This window comes from Triticum urartu, chromosome 5 (assembly GCF_003073215.2).
Source record: "Triticum urartu cultivar G1812 chromosome 5, Tu2.1, whole genome shotgun sequence".
Taxonomy (NCBI): domain Eukaryota; kingdom Viridiplantae; phylum Streptophyta; class Magnoliopsida; order Poales; family Poaceae; genus Triticum; species Triticum urartu.
In genome coordinates this window covers 296,408,283-296,431,021 of record NC_053026.1, presented here as the reverse complement: position 1 = coordinate 296,431,021, position 22,739 = coordinate 296,408,283, and the positions used below count along the sequence as shown (strand labels likewise).

Genomic DNA, 22,739 nt, shown 5'->3' with positions numbered 1-22,739 from the left:
TCTCTCGCCAGGTTTGGCACGAGATCCTCGGTTGGGCTCGTGCGATGATCAACCTCCCCAACCCTGACACGCCATTTCAGACTTGGTGGAGCTCCTCCCTCGACCACTCGCCGGCCTCCATGCGCAAGGGCCTGTCCTCCCTCATCATCCTGACAGCATGGTGGCTCTAGAAGCACCGCAACACATGCATCTTTGACGGAGACAGGCCATCGATCACCCTCATTTACGATACCATCAAGGACGAGGCGCGCCTCTGGACCAAGGCGGGCGCCATTGGGTTACAAAAGATCATCGCCGGCGCGTAGTTTCCTGTTTTTTGTATTGGGGCTGAGCATACCCCCTGTATAATTTGCTCGCACGCTTGTACACCATGCCTAGAGCGTACATGGCCTTGTAAGCGTTGTAACCTCATGCTTGTACTCTCCTTCTACCAATGAAAAGATACGCACCTTGCGTATTCGCGAAAAAAATCTTTTGAAAGTCATGTTGTCGATGTCGAAGCACATAGTCTAGCCAGGTTCTCGCTGTTATTAGGACCGGGACGTCATGTTTGGTTTGACCAATCCTATGATCCGAACTCTATCCACATTTTTTATGAATAGAGCCTGGTTTTACCCCTAAAAAAACGTGTACGTGCAGTCGACTGCGCCAAACTTTTTGTACGAAAAAATAAGTTTATGCAACCGATCGAACAGTTCTCATGTCGACAAAGAATTACAATTCGTATACAAAATAATTTCGTCATTCAGTGAGGCTAAAGCGGTATCCAAGATACATACGGAGACTTATTAGGCCAAGAAGCAGTTTACGAAAAATGTACATTTGTGTCATAGTTTCAATGGCAAAGTTTGATCACTATTCGAGGAAGACAATAAGGCGGTGATAATCACTCTTGAATATCTTGTTACAATGTGGCAACATAATCCTCCTGATGCGCAGCTGGCCGACAATATAACTGTTTTATCCAAGGAAAAATGATTAAAAACAACCGGCTGATTTCTCCTTGGCGTAAACCCCCTCGTGCTCCAACCACGTGTCCCTCTAAGGACCCACACATCGCTCACCTCTTCCCATCTTATCTCTTTTCACAACCGCAGTCTTCTTGGCTCGGTCTATCTCCCGCATCTCTGTCTCTCCACTGACGAAGCATCCCCATTACCGCCGCAATCCGTCATCGCCTTGCATCCCATCCCCCGTCGCCGTCGACACTGCATCACAGCACCCGCCGTAGCCGACGGTGCTGCACACGCACATCCTGTGCTGCATCGCAACTTTTGCCATGGCCGCCGTCGTTGTCTCGCCCTGCGTCGCAGCACCTATCTCGGGCAACGTTACATCGCAGCATCCGCCATGGCCACCGGTGCTGCATCGCAATATCCCGCGGCTGCATCGCAGCTTTCACCGTCGTCGCGCGCGATGTATTGGAATTTCCGCCATGGACGACGTGCTGCGTCGCAGCACCCATTGCGGCCAACGCTGCATCGCAGCATCCGCCATGGTCGCCAGCGCTGCATATCAGATTCTCAGCTTCAGTCGTCTTCGCCGTGCGCTGCGTTGCAACACCCATCGCCGCCAATGGAGCTTCACCGGCCGGTCGCCGGTGTTGCGATGAAGCTCTGTCGAGGCCGTCGAGTGCTGTAATGGAGCTTCGTCGGTGGCCGCCTGGATTGCGATGAAGCATCATCGAAGCGGCGGGTGTTTCAATGGAGCATAGCCGCCAGTGTCGGGTGCTGTGATGGAGCGCCACCGCGCCGATGTAGTCGCTGCAGTGAAGCGTCGGCGGCGGCTCGCCAGGCTCCGGTGCAGCTGCTCGCCGGCGGCTCCTGGCGCTGCGAGATTGAAGGAGAGAAGGGGGCTGTTGTGCGATGTGAGGAGCAGATTGTGCGAGCGTTCAAACCGGCTGGAGAGGAAGGATCCAACAATGCAGTGGGAATGATCATACGGTCAAGGAGGCGGCTTAAATCTCCCCAGCATCAGCCGGCTGATTTGTAGCACTGGCCCTGCTCATCCGTGCTATGAGCCAGCCGGCGTGCTGCGTGTTGCCAGTAGTGCGGCTAGGGCCATCGCCTCCTTTGATAGGGAAACGTGTGTTCAAACTCGCATGGCGTTGTTGCAGGCCCCCAACGGTGGCACTGCGAGTTCCACTTGGCGATGCTGCAAACTCTTTGGCGTGCTGCATGATGACGGTGTTGCGGAGATCAACTGCTTTGGTGAGGTAGACGTGTGTTGAGAGTTCCACGTGGTTGTGCTGTGAACGCCGCTTGACGGTGATGCAAGGTCTAGACATCTAGTGGTAGCCGCAAGCTGACCAAGCGGCTTAATGCGAGCTGACTGGTAACGCTGCGAGTGGAGAACGCAACCAACGGGCGGTGATGTCGGTGCTACGAGCATGAGCGATGGGCTGCGGGTAACAATGGCAGACACTACGAGCGAACGCCATTTTGTGAGAAGTGGCATGGACTGCTGGCATTGGTGCCGGCGTGTTGGACATGTGTTTTGAGTCCCACGCGGCGGTGCAACGAAGGCCGCTCGACAGTGCTGCAAGGTCTAGTGGCGGCAGCTGAGTTGACCAGACAACTGTTGTGAGCGCTGCTATGATGATCGGCAATGGCGATGCTGCAAGCAAGGAGAAGGCAATTGATGGCTGCTGCGACCAGTGATGCCGCATGAGAGATGGGTTGCGACAAGATGGCAAACGCTGTGACCAAACAGACGGCATGAACTACTATGAGCGGTGCCGGTGTGTTGATGTGTGTGTTGTGAGTCCGGCCAGCGGTGCTGGCGTGTCTGTGAGTCCGGCGGCGGTGTTGAGAAGGAGGCTGTTGCGAGTGCAGTTACAAAAACCGGTGATATTGTAAGTGGGGAGAAGGCAACGATGGCTGGTCATGGTACAAGCATAAGGGCATGTACAATATATAGCTTTAAGGTGATGCTCCGTACGTCATGTAGGATCGGATGTCGGAAAAAGTAGATTCAGTGCTTGGGGAAAAAAATGTGATCCGGTGCATAAAGCTAAAAAAAATTGAAGTGAAAAGTAGAGATAGATGTGTAGTGAGAGTTTTACTTTCTATTCTTTGATGAGTCCCTTGCATTGGGGTGAAAAAATCAATACATATACCTCAAGCTATTTTTTATCACAGGGCCATATGCACCATTGTACATGACCTTAGGAACTGCAAAAGATGGCAGACGCTGCGACCGAACAGACGCCATGCTGTGAGAGCCAGCACTGGGATTTGCCTATAAAAGAAGATACTACAACCTTTCGGTGAATTGGAACTGGTACTCGGCAGTCACATTGGCTCCTTTAAACAAAGCCAGCCATGGTAACCTAGGATTACCCTATATTATGTCAAACAGATGAATAATTATTGATTTTGGGAGTAACGTTGTTAAATAGTAGAAAATCATGCACTACATATTGTGTTGTAAAATTGCTTCATTATTCAACCAAAAGTTGCAATTCACTAGTGAGAACCAAATATCCTTCAGATGCACACAAACTGGAAAACCCATCCCCTTACACCACCAAACAGCTCTTTACTAACATGTAATACCAGATTGTAAACACTTTGCCAGGGTTTTCACATTGCTCCGGGGATGAAATAACCGAAAAGAAATGTAATGTAAACGCTCATTCTGTGGTCTGAACACTTATGGTTTCAGGTGCTTCGCTGCTGGCTTTTACAGCACCAACATAACTGGACATCTTATTCAGGGCACTGAGGTAAGCTCGGACACTGGATACGACAACATCCATGGCTGCGCCGCTCCCACTGCATAAAGATAAATTTGTGAGAGGGGGGGGGGGGGGGGGATGCAACAAGTAACTCGGGACAGAGGGAGCAACAGATAGTAGGAAAAGCAAAGATGAAATAAAAAACCTATGAGCACGCCCGAGGGAGAGAAAGGGGGTCGAGGGGGTGGGGTAAGACTATACCTGAAGGATCGATTGGAGTTACTAGTCAAAGCAGGTTTATCGGCGCTGACATCTCCAGCGATAACTACTCGAGTGGTTGCAATTGCATCAATACCTTCTGTGACCGAAGTCATGCTATATTCTCTAAGGACAGTTGGAATCTGCATATGGTAAGGTAACTAAGTCATATCTCCTATTTTAAGCAAAAACAATAATCTGTAAAACAAAGGGACACGACACATTAGATCAAACCCTAATTCTGTGCAGAACATTTCTCCAAATTGGTAGGGCCATGTTGTGCTCGTGGAATTCAGTGTATTATTTCTGGGCAATTTGCCCCATCTAGGAAGGAGTATGACTTTGGTGGTGAATTAGAAGATGGATTAAGTGAAAGAAGAATGCCGGTTTACACATGTAAGATGATTACATCATTTTGCTTACACCAGTTTTTTTCGCAGTTAACATGAATACCAAAAGTAAACCCATTATTTGTAAGGTGCAAAAATTCTCAAGGCAAAGAAAGATGGTCTTTAAAATTTTCTTTACTGATGACACCTTTCAATAACATAAACATCACAGCATTAAAATGGACCTACAGTAAAATGGACACCTTTCAGTAAAATTTTCTTTTACTGATGACACCTTTCAGTAACATAAACATCACAGCATTAAAATGGACCTACAGTTATCACAAACTGATACTCCGTTCTTTCTCAAGCTACCAACCAAAATATGTACCAGTCAAGAAGCTAGCTATCGGTGTTGTAAAAAACAAAAGAAGATGCTATTAACCATTATCATAATCATTACGATGGTTCTAAGTTACAAGAATATATATAGGTAATCTTATTTACAAATTACTCCCTCCATCCCATAATATAATAGCGTTTTTGACACTACCGTAGTGTCGAAAACACTCTTATATTATGGGACAGAGGGAGTAGTGTTTATGCATTCTATTGAAAGTAGTTCTGAGAGTGGGACATTGCTCGCCAATAATTGTCTTCCGATGCAATGAATTTAAAAAACGTAAAAATGGTAATAAGCTACATTATGAACATAAAAAGGTTTTCTTTATCATACTGAAAGTACTCTTGACATATCTAAAAATAATACAGTAGAAGAAATAATGTAGTCTTTTACTACAAGAAAGATGAAAATAGCAACAGCTAACCTGTATTATTTGGTCAACAGCCTTGTATGCTGCATCAACTGGGCCAGTTCCAACAGAACATCCTATCTTTTCCTCTCCGTCTATAGTTATCAATTTGACAGTTGCTGTAGATAAACCAAGCGTTCCACATGTTGCCTGCAGAGGTGACACACAACCGTAAGGTAATAGTTCAACTTCATTTACGAAAAAGGAGTCCACTGAAGCTCAATTATACCTGTACATCACCAAGGGACCAAATAACCTTAGGCTGAAATATCTCATCAGACAATAAAGCTTCTATGTCTTCATCAGTTACACGCTACAAAAAAAGAAAGTTTGTACATATTAGAGAGAAACAATGCATTGAGAAAGCAAGCTCCTAATGAGTAATACGTAATAGATAGAAAAAAATAACGTAAGGCTTCCATGAAAACATGCAAAGGGAATGCTTTATAAAAATTAAAACAAGTAGGTATCAATCAATGCCATGACGTCGCCGTGCTTTACTTTTTAGACAGAGAAGAATAAAATGTATATCACTGAACATAAAACGAGTACTCCAGAAAATTATCACCTTCTTTTTCTCTGCAACCTCTTTGTAGCGTTTAAAGAAATCCTCAAATTCTTTGTCATTGATTTCATATCCAAGCTACATATTTGTACATCAAGGATGTCAATTTGGTAACAAAAAATGAAAGACAAATATGTTGCGTTAACTAGAAAATGCAACCAAATTAACCAAGAAATACCTCCACTAGTTTGGTTCTGACGGCATGCCTTCCACTGAAACAAAAGACCACAAATTGCAATTAAGGTTCAGAATCTTAAATTTGACCTAAACTACCATTGAATGTTTATCTAAATGTATTTGAGCAGGATTGCCATATTAAATTAAGCTAGTTTAGAAGCTAACAGATGACACATAATTTGGCTTATGCTTTTCTAGAAGAGTAATAAATATGATAAATAGTAGTATGCTATATAAATAAATAAAACATGTAACTATAGGTTTCCTGCATATCAAATGATTTAGGATGAGCTTCAAGAATGAAGCAATGAACATGCAAGTCCCCTACCTAGGAAGGATAGGCTGAATGTTCCTTGTATTATAGTAAAGAGTAGGTGAATCAACTTACTAATTAAAAAAAATTAGCAGAATTTCCTCTTTGGAATAGAAATTGGCTATTTCTACATAGGGAAGTCAGTCATAGCATAAAAGTACAAGTAAATAATTTAGCTTGTCAGTTGTCACCCCAGAAGAGTGTACATAACACCCTTCTAAATTATCAATTGTACTTGTGGTCTACCCATACATGTCTAAGAATTTGGTAGTAATCACATTATGTACATATTAAATATCTAATTATCTAAGCATTTGGAACAACAGTGATACGCCATATCATGATAGTAGAAAGCTCAAGAGAGAGAAGAAAAATATAGATGCACATATAGGAATTATGTAGAATGGCTATGGGGCCAAGATACATTTCCATGGTACCTGAGCTTCCCAAGAACAATACCAAACTCATTTGCACGTGTTAAACCAATATCATCAGGCGATATTATCTCATAAGTTCCTTTAAATTTAAGCATCCCATCCTGCACCCACACACAAAAAAAAAATTAAACAGTTAACATGGAAACAGCAAAAATATTTGAATACCATCATCTGTGAATCAACATATATCGTTAAGTGGCACATGGTAACCACGAAAAGACAGCAAAGACAAATGCTTACATGCTATGAAAGCGAAAACTACTCAACTACTCCCTCCGTAAAGAATTATAAGAGCGTTTAGATCACTAGAGTAGTGATCTAAATGCTCTTATATTTCTTTACAGAGGGTGTACTAAAACCCCAATTGGGAACTTGCATAGTAATACAAACAAAAGAGACTGCAAATCTGGTTACCTGATGAATTCCACTTTCATGAGCAAAGGCATTGGCACCAACAATAGCTTTATGCGGCTGTACATGAAGTCCACTGTGCTCTTGTACCTAAAACAATTACAGAATTTGCATAAGCTCAAATTGCCTGGGAAAAAATAAGTACAAAGAATAAAAGAAAATAAGAAAAGAGACATCAATACCATTTTGCTTGTCATGGTAATATGTTGCGAATTAATTCCAGTATATAATCCACCTAAGAGTTCTCGTCGACATTTGATTGCCATGACAACCTGAAAAGGGGTCAGAATATTAGAAATGTGCCAAGTAGTAATGCCTTACGCGGCGCACGTCTTTTCACTACCCAATAAGGGGAACTTGTAAATAATGCACGCGACAATATAAATATAGCATTATGAGCTCACCTCCTCCAAGGAAGCATTTCCGGCTCTTTCACCGATACCATTGATAGTCACCTCTAATTGTCGTGCTCCTGCATAAGCACCCTAAAGGTAAGTCGAATTAGTAACATGATTAGATCAATGATAACATTATAACAAACAATCAAGTAAATACGAAAAAGGAATTACCGCTAATGTGTTGGCACTTGCAAGACCAAGATCATTTTGGCAATGAGTAGATATAATTGCATTTTCAATTCCAGGAGTGTTTGCTTTTATATCAGCAATTAATTTCCCGAATTCATGAGGGAGAGTGTACCCAACAGTGTCTGGGATGTTGAGAGTTGTCGCTCCAGCTTTTATTACTTCGTCTAGGATATGATACAGGAACTCTCGATTTGACCTGGATGACAAAGTGAAACCTATCATTCCACTGCCTTACACTTGTTCCATATAAAAAAATGTAAAAAGCAAGGTAGATCAGCATGGCTTAACAAGAATTGGCCAAGCTAAAATAATTCAAATACGCATGTTGTGCAAGCTTAAGTTCAATACGACCAAAAAATTTGGGTAGCCACCAACTACCACCTGTTTCTAATTTGCTAACAACCTTTTTTAGGATTATCACATCATTAGTCATCTTTTTCCGAGATATACTCCTCCTTTCAGAGCCATGGTAACCTTTGTACTTTGTAGTAAGCATGAACAAAATTTGCTTCAACCTCAACTCTGCGTCACTAAAATTTGGCCTCTTTGATTCAACATTATAGATAGGTATAGTTGATTTTGAGACAACACAGCATGTGAAATAGCATTTCGGAAACAGATTTCTCTAGATACAAAAATGCTGGACCTATTTTACAGCCATAACTAGAAAACTGGGCCTACAGAGAAACCAAATTTGTATTTATATATTTTTTTAATGAGAAAAGTTTGAATTGTACCTGCCGGCGTCCTCGGGGCTGAACTCGACATCGGGGCATCCAAGACCGCGCGCATAAGCAACCATCTCCCTTGCGATGGCCACCACCTGGTCGGGCGTCTTCCGCAGCTTGTGCTGCATGTGGATCTCGCTGGTAGCAATGAAGGTGTGGATGCGCGGCTTCCGTGCGTGGCGCACGGCCTCCCAGGCGGCGTCAATGTCCCTCTTGTTGCACCGCGAGAGGCCGCAGATGACGGGCACATGGCCATCCTCGCCGACGGGTGTGTTCCCCACCTCGATGGCGATGGATCGCACGGCATCAAGGTCATCCGGCGAGGACGCCGGGAAGCCCGCCTCGATGATGTCGACGCCGAGGCGGGCGAGCTGGCGCGCGACGACGAGCTTCTCCGCGCTGGTCATGGTGGCCCCCGGGGATTGCTCCCCGTCGCGGAGCGTGGTGTCGAAGATGCGAACGTAGTTGGGGTCGTCGATTCGGTCCGGTACGTACTCCGGCCGCCGCGGTGCCGCCAGGCACGCACGGACGGGGCGGAGTACGGCGGAGCGGGAGGCCCTAGGGTTCGCGGCGACGGCGGCGAGGCCATGGGAGAAGCGGCGGGGCTTGGCGGCGGGGAGGACGGAGAGGGGGGGGGGCGTGGGGGGGGGGGGGGGGGGGGGGGGGTTTAGGGAGGAGCAGCAGTAGGGTTTAGCGGAGGAGGACGCCATGGTCGGCGGCGGGGGTTTAGGGGGGGAAGCGGTGGAGATGCGGCGGTGTGGCGGCTGAGCTGGAGCCCGGAACCTGGATGACTATGCGAATGCGATGCAACAGGAGGTGTCAACCGGAGGAGGTTTTATGCTTATCCGGGCTGTGTATGATTCAGCTTTCGTAGCGGGCACGAACACGATTTGTGCGTGGTCCGCACTTGCCACTTGTGGTTTACTTCAACAACTTTGACACTCCCAAACGCTACTCCAATTTTGTCCCAAGTTCAGTTGGAATATGGCCAAAGTTCTCCCGTGAACTATACGTACTATACAGAGAGGAGAAAGGACGATCGCTGAGGCTTGATGTTAGGAGCCCTCCTAGCATGTACGCACATGGGCTTGCCCACTGGGCTGCTCATGGACCTGGCCTGCCCGCTACCCCATCGCTGCAGCTACAAGTACCAGATCCAAGGCAAGGAGCAAAACATCCAGTGGATCATGGCAACGGCATCAGGCGGCTCCCTTCTCCTACCTCGCGCTCCCTTCCTCCTTTTCTTCTTGTATCCGTTACCTGTACTTTGAATTGAAGCTTGTATCCCCTTATAAGCGAGCAATAGATCAAGAGAGAGACTAGTGGTACCTTACATCTGGTATACAGAGCCAGGCCATCACCCTTCTCCCTCAAATTTCCCCTAATTTTTCTATCACTCCCAATCCCTTCAATTCCACCGGCGAGGACGCCATGTCCACCGTCAAACCACCAGAGTGGGATGTCATGTCTGCCAAGGAGCAGTTATTGTGGTATCTCGAGAGATTATGCGCTCAGGCGAAGGAGGTGAGCTTAGTGTTGGGGATTGCACGGGTGGGTGACCCTCCCTTGGTCACCCCGCTTGTCGATCCGGCGGCCTTAACCACGACGCATGCCTCGTCGGCGCCCGTCCCCGACGTCCCCAGCTCCACCACCAAGGCCCGGAAGATCCACACAGTCGCCCATGATTCAGCCCCGGTGTGCATCGCGATGGTGCTCGTCACCTGTTTGACGGAGTGCTCGACCCAGGTCAAACACCATCAACATCGTCGACGAGGTCCATGACGCCACCACCGCTGTCCACCTCGAGCCCACAGTCGACCGCATCAACCAAGCAGCTGAGCAACTCACTCCAGTGCAGGCAACGGTCTCTAATGCTAAGGTCGTTTCTTCCGTGATGACCACCACCGATGTCGACCCCAAGGCCGGGTGCAGGAGCTCGATGCCCTCTCTGTCAACACCTCCACGCAAGTGATGAGCAAGCCGGATCACGGCGTTGTCCTCATCATCCCCAGCGAGTTCTCTACACCGATGCTGACCATGTGTTTGACAGATTACATCGTCCATGGCGACGACCCGGTGCAGCCAACTGCACACACAGAGCAGCAACCATAGCCACCACCTGTGCGAGTGAGGACCAGATACATCAGACACATGTTCAGGCCCGAGCCATGGTTGTCTTTCAAGTTTCATTCAGATACAAGCTATCAGGATGAGCCATGTACAGGTATACATTGTAATCCACATGAATTCAGTTTTGGACTCGGTAGGAGGCTATATAGAGATGTGGTTTTCCCTCCGGTTTCTTGTTATGAGGTGATTTCCGTGGAAGAGCATTCCAGTTGTTTGTCAGTTGCACAGTTGCAATCTAGGCGTCCACCGGATCAGGCACCACCTGATGCTAAAGCATCAAATGAATTGGCATTTCTCAATGTGGATATCTCTGCAAGTTTAAGTGTTGATGCATGGTTCAGTCTACTGAGAGAATGCATAAGGAAACTCACAGTCTTCTACGTTATCTTCTGTGTGCAATCCACTTATGAACTTTGTGCTCAAGATGTACAACTGAAACTTGGGTTCAGTCAAAAAAATGTTCAGCTGAAGCTACAATATTTTGCCTGCGATTGTCGAGCAATGATGACGCGGTGCTTGGTTTTACTATCTCCTACTGACATTGATTATGAGCTATGGCGTCGACCAGATCAAACTGAAAATTGTGGTGTGCTTGTGAAGTTCAAAATATTGCATATTTTTTAGCCCCTTCGGTCAACCTGCAACCATGGCCTTCCTACAGACTATCACCGATTTCTCTAGCTAGCATATCTGAACAATGGATATTTAACTATGACAAACATGTTGTTGTATCTATTATTCCATGGCATGAGAAATTGCACAGGGCCATGCATACCAGAAGAATGTCAGTGAATTGGTCATTTTTGAGTTGAAGGGAAATTAAGTTTCGATCTAAAGCGGACTATCTTGAGGAGCTATGTTCAATTTGGTCTGACTGCCACCATACTGCAATTATTTACTTGAGGAAAGAGGGAATTATGGAGGGAAAGATTCCCACCGTGCAAGCAACTTCTAAGGGAGTGGGGATGCATGCAATAAGAAGGCTCTGTGTCCCTAGACCACCTGCCAAACCTCCTGAAGATTATGACAAGTGCATCCTTCTTTTCGTAAGAATGCAGACTATCAATACAGCATCATCTCCAAGCTGTGTGCTGACCACGTTGAAGCCACTGTTTGAGATGCTACATCTGCCGTTGCAAGGAAACTGTGGTGCACTGTCTGATTCTTCATGTTGTCCTCTGCATTCACAGCTGGGTAGTTTTTCCTTGCTTAAATGGTATCTTCAAACTACATTCATTTCTCTAACGGCACCCCGGGGCCAGTGCAATTCTGAACATTTTCAACCTTGGATCACCAGCACAAAGGTACTATATTTCACATACTTTGCCGGCGGAAGTCGACATATGTCCCAATTACATTTTCAAGCTTGTCATAGTGGCAGCCGGACAGTGACTCGGGAAACATCTTCTATTGGCACATTGCATACACATGCAGGTTGTATGGCCTATCTAAATCTTATCAACATTACTTTGAGGTGTTCAGAAGTAATACATGGGGTGCATGTGACCTACAAAAGCATACAGTCTTATATATCCTATATGGTGCAGCAACTAGTATGTGTTGAATACCTTACCTATGGTCTTGCCCACTGTGACATTTATTTGGAGAAGTTTGCACTGTTGTGGAAGATGAAGAAACATGGTTCAAATAATTCAGTTGTTACTGTCACTTCTTCCTTCAGACATAGCAGCAACATTTGTTCTGTTCAGAACGTCCTATTACTTGCCTGGGGGATTACTTGGAAGCTTGCTCTGTCCTAGCACATTTGAATCTGGATACTCATTGGTTCAAGGGGACAAGCATTGAGCCCAGTATAATTGATGTGTATCAAGCTGGACATCAGTCCTATGAGCTCCATTCAGATTATCATCTCTTTTATGCTATTGAATTGCTGGGGCCTCATTGGGGCATCTACCAGTTGGTAACACCTTGGGATCCTGGACGAATTGCATTGTGGCTGTTATTGAAATGGACTCGAAAAACTATTCTTCAAGGAGGGTGGGGTGTCATCGCTGCCACTGCCGGCTTCCTGCAAGGCTTCGTCGGCCACAACTGCCCCGACTTCGACAACGACAACTTTGGCATCTCATTTTATTGGGTCGCCACCGGCCACGGCCACCACAACCCTGTCATTCAAGTCAACCCCGATTTCGTCTACCACCACTACTTCAAGGTAGTCAAGGAACATCGAGTGCAGTGGGATCCAGGCGGCTCTCGGTGGTTTTGGCTTGGGGGCAAGCCGAATTTTAAGGAGGGGGGATGTTAGGAGCCTTCCTAGCATGTACGCACATGGGCTTGCCCACTGGGCCGCTCATGGACCTGACCCGCCCGCTACCCCATCGTTGCAACTATAAGTACCAGATTGAAGACAAGGAGCAAAACATCCAGTGGATCACGGCAACGGCACCAGGAAGCTCCCTTCTCCTACCTCGCGCTCCCTTCCTCCTCTTCTTCTTGTATCCGTTACCTGTACCTCGAATTGAAGCTTGTATCCCCTTGTAAGCGAGCAATAGATCGAGAGAGAGACTAGTGGTACCTTACACTTGACGTGGCTTGCACTGAAACCGGCCGCTTGACAGAGATTGGCGGTGCTGGAGAGGAAAAGATAGAGGGGTAATGATAGATGATGTAAAAGTGGGTGTTGTATAAATTTACATCAGAAAAAAGTGTTTTTACCTCTTTAAAAATCTCTCAACTCAAACAGATGATGTATATTTAGTGATGTAAAAGTACAACTCTAATAGATGATACAAATATGAAGATGTAAAACCGGCCAACGGACGCGTGGCTATACAGCCACTTCACAACATGTTGAAATATTGGGGTGGGCCCATCTAACAATTTCTGAAAATCTCTAAGGGCCCTGTCGTGGTAATCTCACGGCAGATGCCAGGGGTGGCTTATCGTGGCTGTAGCCATGAGGACGTCGTCGGGTTCCGGAAGCGAGAATGAGCACGAGCTCAGGAGCACACGAGACGTACCCAGGTTCAGGACTCTCCGGAGAGATAATACCCATAGTCCTGCTAAGATGACTATGATCGGTAGTATACAAAGTTGCTCCTAGAGCTGTATGGCTAGAGGAGGAAGAAGGCTAGCGCTTTCCCTCTTCTCCTAGCTATGGTGTGTGTGTGGAATGAGGGCTAAACCCTTTGCATGGGTGAGCCCAAGGGGGTCTTATAGGCCAACCCCCCAGGGATACAATGGTAATACGGCCGGGTGTAGGACCCGGACGTCAATGTCTAAGTTCGATGGGTTCTCCGTCGGTTGCTGGGGCCTGCCTCTAGAGGGCCTCGCCGGCTACCGAGAATCCAGCCGACAGGTAGGGCCCACCGCCTGTGGGCCATGCTGATTGCCTTTTGCTGTAGCGTGGTCCTTGCTGAGAAGGGCCGCGTCAGGAGTCGTATGGCTACAGTCCCGCGTCGTGCGGGTAGGTGGCCACTTGGTCAGCGTGCACTGTAGCCACACCCCTCCGGGATTCGTGGGAGCAGGCGACACTGTATCCATGCCACGTCTCGTTGTCGTGGTGAGTGCAGACTCTGAGGAGGAGGAGGGGCCGGCTGCTGGGAGTCGGCCTGCCCCCAAAGCCGCCTTCTAAGGGTGCACTGTCTTTTGGAAACCGGCCGCGTGGCCCTTGCCGGCCCAGGGAGCCGTCCACGCGGCTAGTCGGCATGAGGGGCTTTGCCAGCCCCGATGTCTTGAAATTTTATTGGATGCGGATGAGGCTACCCGGGGTACATCCCCGTGACAGGCCCATGTGGTTTTATTGGCACTAGGTGTAGTGGGAAGTTTAGTCCCATCCCGAAAGTTGGAGAGGAGTTGGACCTCCTTATAAGGATTTCTCTTCAACATGCTATTGGAGCTTGAGAAGAGAAGAGGCCCTCGCGCACTCCTGCTCCTTCGCCGCGGGAATGAGCCGAGCCGAGCTCACACATACTATTATGGCGCTGCTAGAAGGAGGGCGCAGGGCCGGCCGAGGGCCTTTTGCCCACGGTCGGGCAAGATGGAAGGGATTTCCTTCTTAATTCTTGCTTGATTAGATTAATACATCTACTCCCCTTATATAGAGAGGTTTACTTGACTCCCAAGCAAGGCTTACTTGACCCCTAAGCAAGTGCGACCCTTATCTCTAATTAACCCTAAGACTAACGGGCTATACTGCCAGCCCAGGCCATTACGTACTCTATACACCCCACCTGGACATGCATCTTGTCCTCGAGCTGCAGCCTAACCAACTTATAACCATGACTCGATGCAACAAAAACCTAACACCTAAAAACAGGCCTTTTACATCTCGGCTTGTTATATTACTCTCAACCTGAAAATGGACTGGGATGCTTTATTTTGGACCCCTTAACAAAAAGTGGACACCATCCGCATGTCAGACATGCACGTGTACAACCACCTGGATCCCATGGACACCACCTGGACACAAGGAGTGCATGTGTATGGCCACCTGGAAGTGGTCACAAGAGCGACCAGCAGAGGCGCCCTCGCGGCGGCCTGCGGTGGAATGCAGTGGTGCTACGCGGTGTGCTCCTGTTGGTGACACCCTGCCTTCTCCCCGTCGGATGGCTGTTGGTCTACACTGCACAGGGAAGAGTGGAGGGCTTGCGATGGAGAATGACGAGGAGGGGTGTGCCCCCCAACTGCCGATGTCGCAGACTTTGAGGTCGCTGCCCGCGGGAAAAACAGCTGATGTCTACTACACACCCTTCTTCTTGTAGACGTTGTTGGGCCTCCAAGTGCAGAGGTTTGTAGGACAGTAAAAAATTTCCCTCAAGTGGATGACCTAAGCTTTATCAATCCGTAGGAGGCGTAGGATGAAGATGGTCTCTCTCAAGCAACCCTGCAACCAAATAACAAAGAGTCTCTTGTGTCCCCAACACACCCAATACAATGTTAAATTGTATAGGTGCACTACTTCGGCGAAGAGATGGTGATACAAGTGGTATATGGATGGTAGATAAAGATTTTTGTAATCTGGAAATATAAAAACAGCAAGGTAACTAATGATAAAAGTGAGCACAAACGATTGCAATGCGTTGAAATAAGGCCTAGGGTTCATACTTTCACTAGTGCAAGTTCCCTCAACAAGAATAACATAATTGGATCATATAACTAACCCTCAACATGCAACAAAGAGTCACTCCAAAGTCACTAATAGCGGAGAACAAACGAAGAGATTATGGTAGGGTACGAAACCACCTCAAAGTTATCCTTTCTGATCTATCTATTCAAGAGTCCGTAGTAAAATAACATGAAGCTATTCTTTCCATTCAATCTATCATAGAGTTCGTACTAGAATAAAACTTAAGACACAAATCAACCAAAACCATAATGTCACCTAGATACTCCAATGTCACCTCAAGTATCTATGGGTATGATTATACGATATGCATCACACAATCTCAGATTCATCTATTCAAACCAACGCAAAGTACTTCAAAGAGTGCCCCAAAGTTCCTACCGGAGAGTCAAGACGAAAACATGTGCCAACCCCTATGCATAGGTTCATGGGCGGAACCCGCAAGTTGATCACCAAAACATACATCAAGTGGATCAATAGAATACCCCGTTGTCACCACGGGTATCCCACGCAAGACATACATCAAGTGTTCTCAAATCCTTAAAGACTCAATCCGATAAGATAACTTCAAAGGGAAAACTCCATCCATTACAAGAGAGTAGAGGGGGAGAAACATCATAAGATCCAACTATAATAGCAAAGCTCGCGATACATCAAGATCGTATCACCTCAAGAACACGAGAGAGAGAGAGAGATCAAACACATAGCTACTGGTACATACCCTCAGCCCCGAGGGAGAACTACTCCCTCCTCGTCATGGAGAGCGCCGGGATGATGAAGATGGCCACCGGTGAGGGGTTCCCCTCCGGCAGGGTGCTGGAACAGGTCTAGATTGGTTTTCGGTGGCTATGGAGGCTTCTGGCGGCGGAACTCCCGATCTATTCTGCTCCTCGAAGTTTTTAGGGTATATGGGTATATATAGGAGGAAGAAGTACATCGGTGGATCTCCGGGCTGTCCACGAGGCAGGGGGGCGCGCCCCCAACCCTCGTGGGCAGCCCGGGACTCTTCTGGTCCATCTCCGGTACTCCGTGGGCTTCTTCTGGTCCAAAAATAAGTTTCGTGAAGTTTCAGGTCAACTGGACTTCGTTTGATTTTCCTTTTCTGCGATACTCTAAAACAAGGAAAAAACAGAAACTGACACTGGGCTCTAGGTTAATAGGTTAGTCCCAAAAATCATATAAAATAGCATATAAATTCATATAAAACATCCAATGTTGATAATATAATAGCATGGAACAATCAAAAATTATAGATACGTTGGAGACGTATCAACAGCATGCCCGCCGCCCGTGGGGGAAACCGCATGCCCAAGATCCCCGACGCAGCGGACGAGATCGAGATCCTTTGCGCAGCGAAGGGCAATTTGGAGGAGCGGCAGCTGCAGACCACACATCTCCCGCACACGCCGACACGCTAGGAGGCCGCGCGCAGCAGCCTGCAGCCTCACTGCCGCCGACACGTGGCGGGTAGTGATCCAAGGCGGAAGCGGTGACGGCGACGGCGGGAACTTGATCTGCTGGATGGGGACGCCTTGGGGAAGCGATGATGGCGACGACGGAAACTTAATCTTGTGGATCGGGACTCCCGCCGGCGCAGTCGATGCGCGGCCGGAGCTGACCGGCGGTGGCTACTGCAGCGGAGCACCGGGCGCGGCGGAGGCCGCCAGGAGCGGCGGCTGCCACTGCAGCCAGGGCGGGGCGGTGGCGGTGGTGGATGGCAGCGGAAGCGGTCCGGCGAGCGTGGCGGGGACGCCCTAGGGCAGCAGCAGCGGCTGCTGCGGCGGAGCGCCGAGCGCGGCAGAGGCCGCAGCCGGGTGCCGCCCGTAGGACCTGGCCAAGAACAGGTGGATCTCTTGGACCACCTGGGTTAGGTCCCGCAGCACCCCGAACACCTCCTCCGAGGTGAGGACGGCCGGGGCGGGCGCGACGGAGGATCCCAGCACGGGCAGGAGTGGGGCGACGGTCGTGGTGGTCGCCGAAGGCGACGAGGTGACCGGCAGTGGAAGAGACGGGTTGGGCAGCAGTGAAGACATGATCGAACCGAAGCTAGCTGATACCAAATTATTATGGCGCTGCTAGAAGGAGGGCGCGAGAGGGCCGGCCGGGGGCCTTTTGCCCACGGCCGGGCAAGATGGAAGGAATTTCCTTCTTAATTCTTGCTTGATTAGATTAATACATCTTCTCCCCTTATATAGAGAGGTTTACTTGACTCCCAAGCAAGGCTTACTTGACCCCTAAGCAAGCGTGAGCCTTATCTCTAATTAACCCTAAGACTAACGGGCTATACTACCAGCCCAGGCCCATTAGGCCCATTACGTACTCTAACACATACACGCTTATTTTTGTCGCTCAGTAACGAAGAGTTTTCTGACAGCTGGGCCACGATCTGAGACGTCGGATCGTGGGTTGTCACAGACTCAGACGTGGGTCGAGCCTAACTGCCACGAACAGATCACATCTACTCCACGTGCTATGCCCACCATCGTTCCTCTGTTGCTGCTGCCGCCGGTGACTCCATTGTCGGTGTCAAAATCGGCAGATCTCGGGTAGGGGGTCCCGAACTGTGCGTCCGAGGATTGATGGTAACAAGGGAAAAGTGGGACACAATGTTTACCCGGGTTCGGGCCCTCTTAATGGAGGTAAAACCCTACGCCCTGCTTGATTGTATTCAATGAATATAGGGGTTACAAGAGTTGATCTACCTCGAGATCATAATGGCTAAACCCTATCTGTCTAGCCTATGAGAATTCTGATAGCCTCTACGGACTAAATCCTTCGGTTTATATACACACCGGAGGGGCCTAGGGTTATACATAGTCGGTTTATGGGGGAAGGAAATAACATATCCGGACACCGATCTTGCCTTCCACGCACATAGGAGTCCTACGCGGATACGGGGGAAAGTTTTCTGCTTTTATCTTCACGGCCCATCTGTCCGGCCCATATCAAATAGTCCGGACACCCGAGGACCCCTAATCTAGGACTCCCTTAGTAGCCCCTGAACCAGTCTTCGATGACGATGTGTTCGGCACGCAGATTGTCTTCGGCATTGCAAGGCGGGTTCCTTCTCTTAGTCATTTTAAGATAACTCCCTGCACACAGGATCTGTATCCGGCTCTATACAATTAATATAACCCTTAGCCACGAAGGCAAGATATCAAAATAAAGCAGTGTCATTTACTGACAACTTTTTCGGTGAAGCGTTGATACGTCTCCAACGTATCTACTTTTTCTCATGCTTTTCCTCTTGTTTTGGACTCTAATTTTCATGATTTGAATGAAACTAACCCCGGACTGACGCTGTTTTCAACAGAACTACCATGGTGTTATTTTTGTGCAGAAATAAAAGTTCTTGGAATGGAACGAAACTTTGCGAGGATTTTTTATATTAATAATAAGAATTTCTGGAGCCAAGACCTACCGGAGAGGGGCCCCTGGGTGGGCACAACCCACCAGGGTGCGCCCCCTCTCCTGGCGCGCCCAGGTGGGTTGTACCCACCTGGTGGCCCCGTGGACCTCAACCCTAACACTATAAATTCCTATTTTCAGAGAAAAAATGAGGGAGAAAAAATTATCGCAATCCACGAGACGGAGCCGCCGCCAAGCCCTGCTCTTCCTCGGAGAGGGGGATCTTCGTTCTTCGCCATCACCAACCCTTCTCCATCGCCAATTCCATGATGCTCCCCACCGGGAGTGAGTAATTCCTTCGTAGGCTCGCTGGTCGGTGAGGAGTTGGATGAGATTCATCATGTAATCGAGTTAGTTTTGTTATGGCCTGAACCCTAGTATCCACTATGTTCTTAGATTGATGTTGCTATGACTTTGCTATGCTTAATGCTTGTCACTTTATGCCCGGGTGCCATGATGATATGAACCGTTTATGAATTCATCATTATATCCATGTTCTAGATCCGATCTTGCAAGTTATAGTCACCTACTATGTGTTATGATCCGGCAACCCCGGTGTGACAATAACCGGGCCCACTCCCGGTGATGACCGTAGTTTGAGGAGTTCATGTATTCACTATATATTAATGCTTTGTCCCGGTTCTCTATTAAAAGGAGGCCTTAATATCCCTTAGTTTCCAATATGGACCCCGCTGCCACGGGAGGGTAGGACAAAAGATGTCATGCAAGTTCTTTCAATAAAGCACGTATGACTATTTACGGAATACATGACTATATTATATCGATGAACTAGAGCTAGTGCCGTATCGCCCTAGGTTATAACTGTCACATGATGAATATCATCCAACAAGTCACCCATCCAATGCCTACGAACTTTTCCATATTGTTTCTGCTAAGTTACTGTTGCTATCATCACTGTTACACTTGCTACAAAATTACTTCTATCACTGTTACTGTTACTATTGCTGTTGTCACAACTATTAAAACTATCAAACTACTTTGCTACTGATCACTTTGCTGCAGATAATTAATCTCTAGGTGTGGTTGAATTGACAACTCAGATGCTAATACCTTCAAATATTCTTTGGCTCCCCTTGTGTCGAATCTATAAATTTGGGTTGAATACTTTACCCTCGAAAATTGTTGTAATCCCCTATACTTGTGGGTTATCAAGCGTCACATTTGGCTCTTTAACATTTCAAACCGTTTTCACGCCTCACATTTTGCGTTTCGAGGCATGGCCCTCATTGGCACGTCCTATCAAAATAGAGATCGTGCCCGCCCATTGCGGGATTATCATCAATACGGTTTTGGGTAATCCAACTGTGTTGTTCGCACGATTTCTTTGGGAACAAGCGAGTTTTAAGGCTCGAGAGGGGGGCGTTTGGTATTTCACCGCCTATAAGAAGGTAAAGATTCCTCCTTTTTCCCCACGCCTTCTTCCAGCTCCTGCCTTCCCTTCCTCTGAGCTCAAACGCCCAAAATCTCAACCTTTCCATCGCCACCAGCCTCTCTAGCCATGTCTGGATCCGGTTCTAAGGGCAAGTGGGAGGCCTCCTCCGTCACCGAGAAGGATGTCAAAGAGCTCCGGGGCACGGGCTATCTGTCCGCGGACATCGCGCACAGGCTCCCTGCCAAAGATCAGGTCACCCCCACTCCAGAGCCCGGCAAAAGGGTTGTATTCATTCCTCATTTCCTCCCAGGGTTAGGGTTTCCACTCCAACCCTTCGTCCGGGGCCTCATGTTCTCTTACGGGCTAGATTTCCATGATCTAGCCCCGAATTCCTTCCTCCACATATCGGCCTTCATCGTCGTATGTGAAGCTCTACTCCGCACCCCCTCCCACACTTCGTCTTATGGCTCAAGGTTTTCAATATGAAGTCGAAGGTGGTTGATGGGCAGCACGCGGACTATGGCGGCGCTATGGTAAGCAAGCTTCCCAACGCCGTCTGGCCAAAGGGGGCTTTCGTGTAGACTGTCAAGGTGTGGCAGCAGGAGTGGTTCTACATCACCGAACCCCGCGACGCCAAGTGGGCTACCACTCCTGACTTCAGATCCGGACCCCCTATGAGGCTCACCTCGTGGACCGCCAAGGGCCTGGATTTGGGATCCACAGCGGAGGTGCAGATGCTGCAAAAACGCATCACCAACATGATAGGCAAAAACACGGTCTCATAAACGTGATTCAGGTCATGCTCTTCCGCCGCACTCTTCCTTGGCAACTCCGGACCTCTCACATGTGGGAGCTTAATCTGGAGGAGCCACGGACCCTGAAGCGCTTCTTTGGCACAACGCACGAAGACGTTTGGAAGCAGCTCTTCAAGGCCCAAAAAACGTGGCCGAAGAAGACCGAGGACATCGGACTCGACATCGAGAATCCGGCCTCAGCAGTAAGCATATCCTTTCCGAAGACGTATCCGGTCAGTATTTTGAACATAACGTAAGTCACATTGCCTGTCTTTCGTACATGGCTGGACGGCGACAGTGGAGCAGATCAACTGTTTGGCACCGCTGCCTGAAGACCCAGCCACACCCCAGTTAACAAAGATGCTGGTCCCGGCGCCGTATTAGGCGCCGGAAAAGAAGGCCAAGAAGAAGAAGGGCAAGGAGGCCAAGGGCGGCCCCCGCCATAAGGGTCCCTCGGACGCTATGTCCGGAGATACTGAAGCCCCCTCCTCCCATGAGGGAGACGAGGAAGAGGAGGAGGAGGAGGTGGTGGAAAGCGACTCCCCTCGTAAGGGGAGGAAGAAGAAGAGGGCGGCCTCCGAAGACCCGAAGGGGGAGGCGCCCAAGAGGGGGAAGATGATCCTCTAGGACAGTTCGGACTTGGATGCCGAACTGGTCCCCAAAAAGCCTCCCCGGGCGAAGCCCCTGGCCACATCGTAAGTATTTAGATACTCACTGTTTATCTTCACTTTTCCTATTTTCATTATATAAGTTATTATGGCATGTGCCTTTCAGCCCTCTCCGCGATCTCCTGAACACTTCGCTATCGGAGGGGAGTTCTCTGCCACCTGAGATGGCAGAGAGCGAGACGCCGCCATGAGGCCCGTCGCCTATCACCATGGACGACACCGAGCCGAAGGACCTCTCCCGGCCGTGGAGGGGCGGGCGAAGCTGTCGAGAAGGCGCCTGAGGTTAATACCTCAGTTGCCGAAGACATAGGGGAGGCGACCCCTATGGCGATCGACGATGGGCCCCCCAACAATCCGGGCCCTAGTCGGGCACCATTTCGGAGACCAATGCAGCTCCGGGATCAGGTGAGCAGCCCCCTTCAAAAGAGGGGGGAGGAGTATCAGCTCCTTCGGCGACCTCCGCTAATCCGGAGGCGTCGAACGCTTTAGCGGAAGCACTGCGACGTGCTTCCATCGTGGAGGAGCACCGCCCCCTGATGGGTGTGGTGGTTGAAAAGGTTCAGTCTGCCAAGAGCGGGCTGAACGAAGCCTTTACCAGCCTACTGATAGGCTTCGAGGTATGCGATGTAATGCTCTAAACACTTTTCCATATATAGAGGAATATACCTGTACACAGAGAGTACCCCCTGAGGCTCTGTCTGGTGTGGAAAAAACCGGACAGAGGATCCACATACAATTTGGGAAAGCTAACATACTTCTCTGTTATCGTAACAGGTTTCCCTGTTGGCGGAAACTGCCCAGGCCACAGAAGTTTCCAAACTCAATCGAAAGCTCAATTTGGCCGATGAAGAGATCGACCGCGTTAACAAGCGGTTCGATGAGACGCAAGGTATGTGTATAGTGTTAAAACTTTAGTTGTATATCATAAGTGATAGTTATGTTTAGAGATTAACTCGTGTAATGC

The 22,739-nt window shown here is 48.4% G+C and overlaps 1 protein-coding gene across 1 annotated transcript; it reads right to left on the bottom strand.

Moving 5' to 3' along the window:
• Positions 1-3,421: 3,421 nt before the first annotated feature.
• Positions 3,422-9,117, bottom strand: LOC125508676 (2-isopropylmalate synthase A-like). Its single transcript, XM_048673443.1, has 12 exons — positions 8,306-9,117; positions 7,551-7,764; positions 7,386-7,466; positions 7,164-7,253; positions 6,985-7,071; positions 6,571-6,671; positions 5,822-5,855; positions 5,647-5,721; positions 5,308-5,391; positions 5,094-5,228; positions 3,941-4,080; positions 3,422-3,776 (listed from the first exon to the last, which is right to left on the bottom strand). Exons 1-12 carry the CDS (start codon positions 9,004-9,006, stop codon positions 3,635-3,637), a joined length of 1,884 nt encoding a protein of 627 aa, XP_048529400.1. The 5' UTR covers positions 9,007-9,117; the 3' UTR covers positions 3,422-3,634.
• Positions 9,118-22,739: the final 13,622 nt, after the last annotated feature.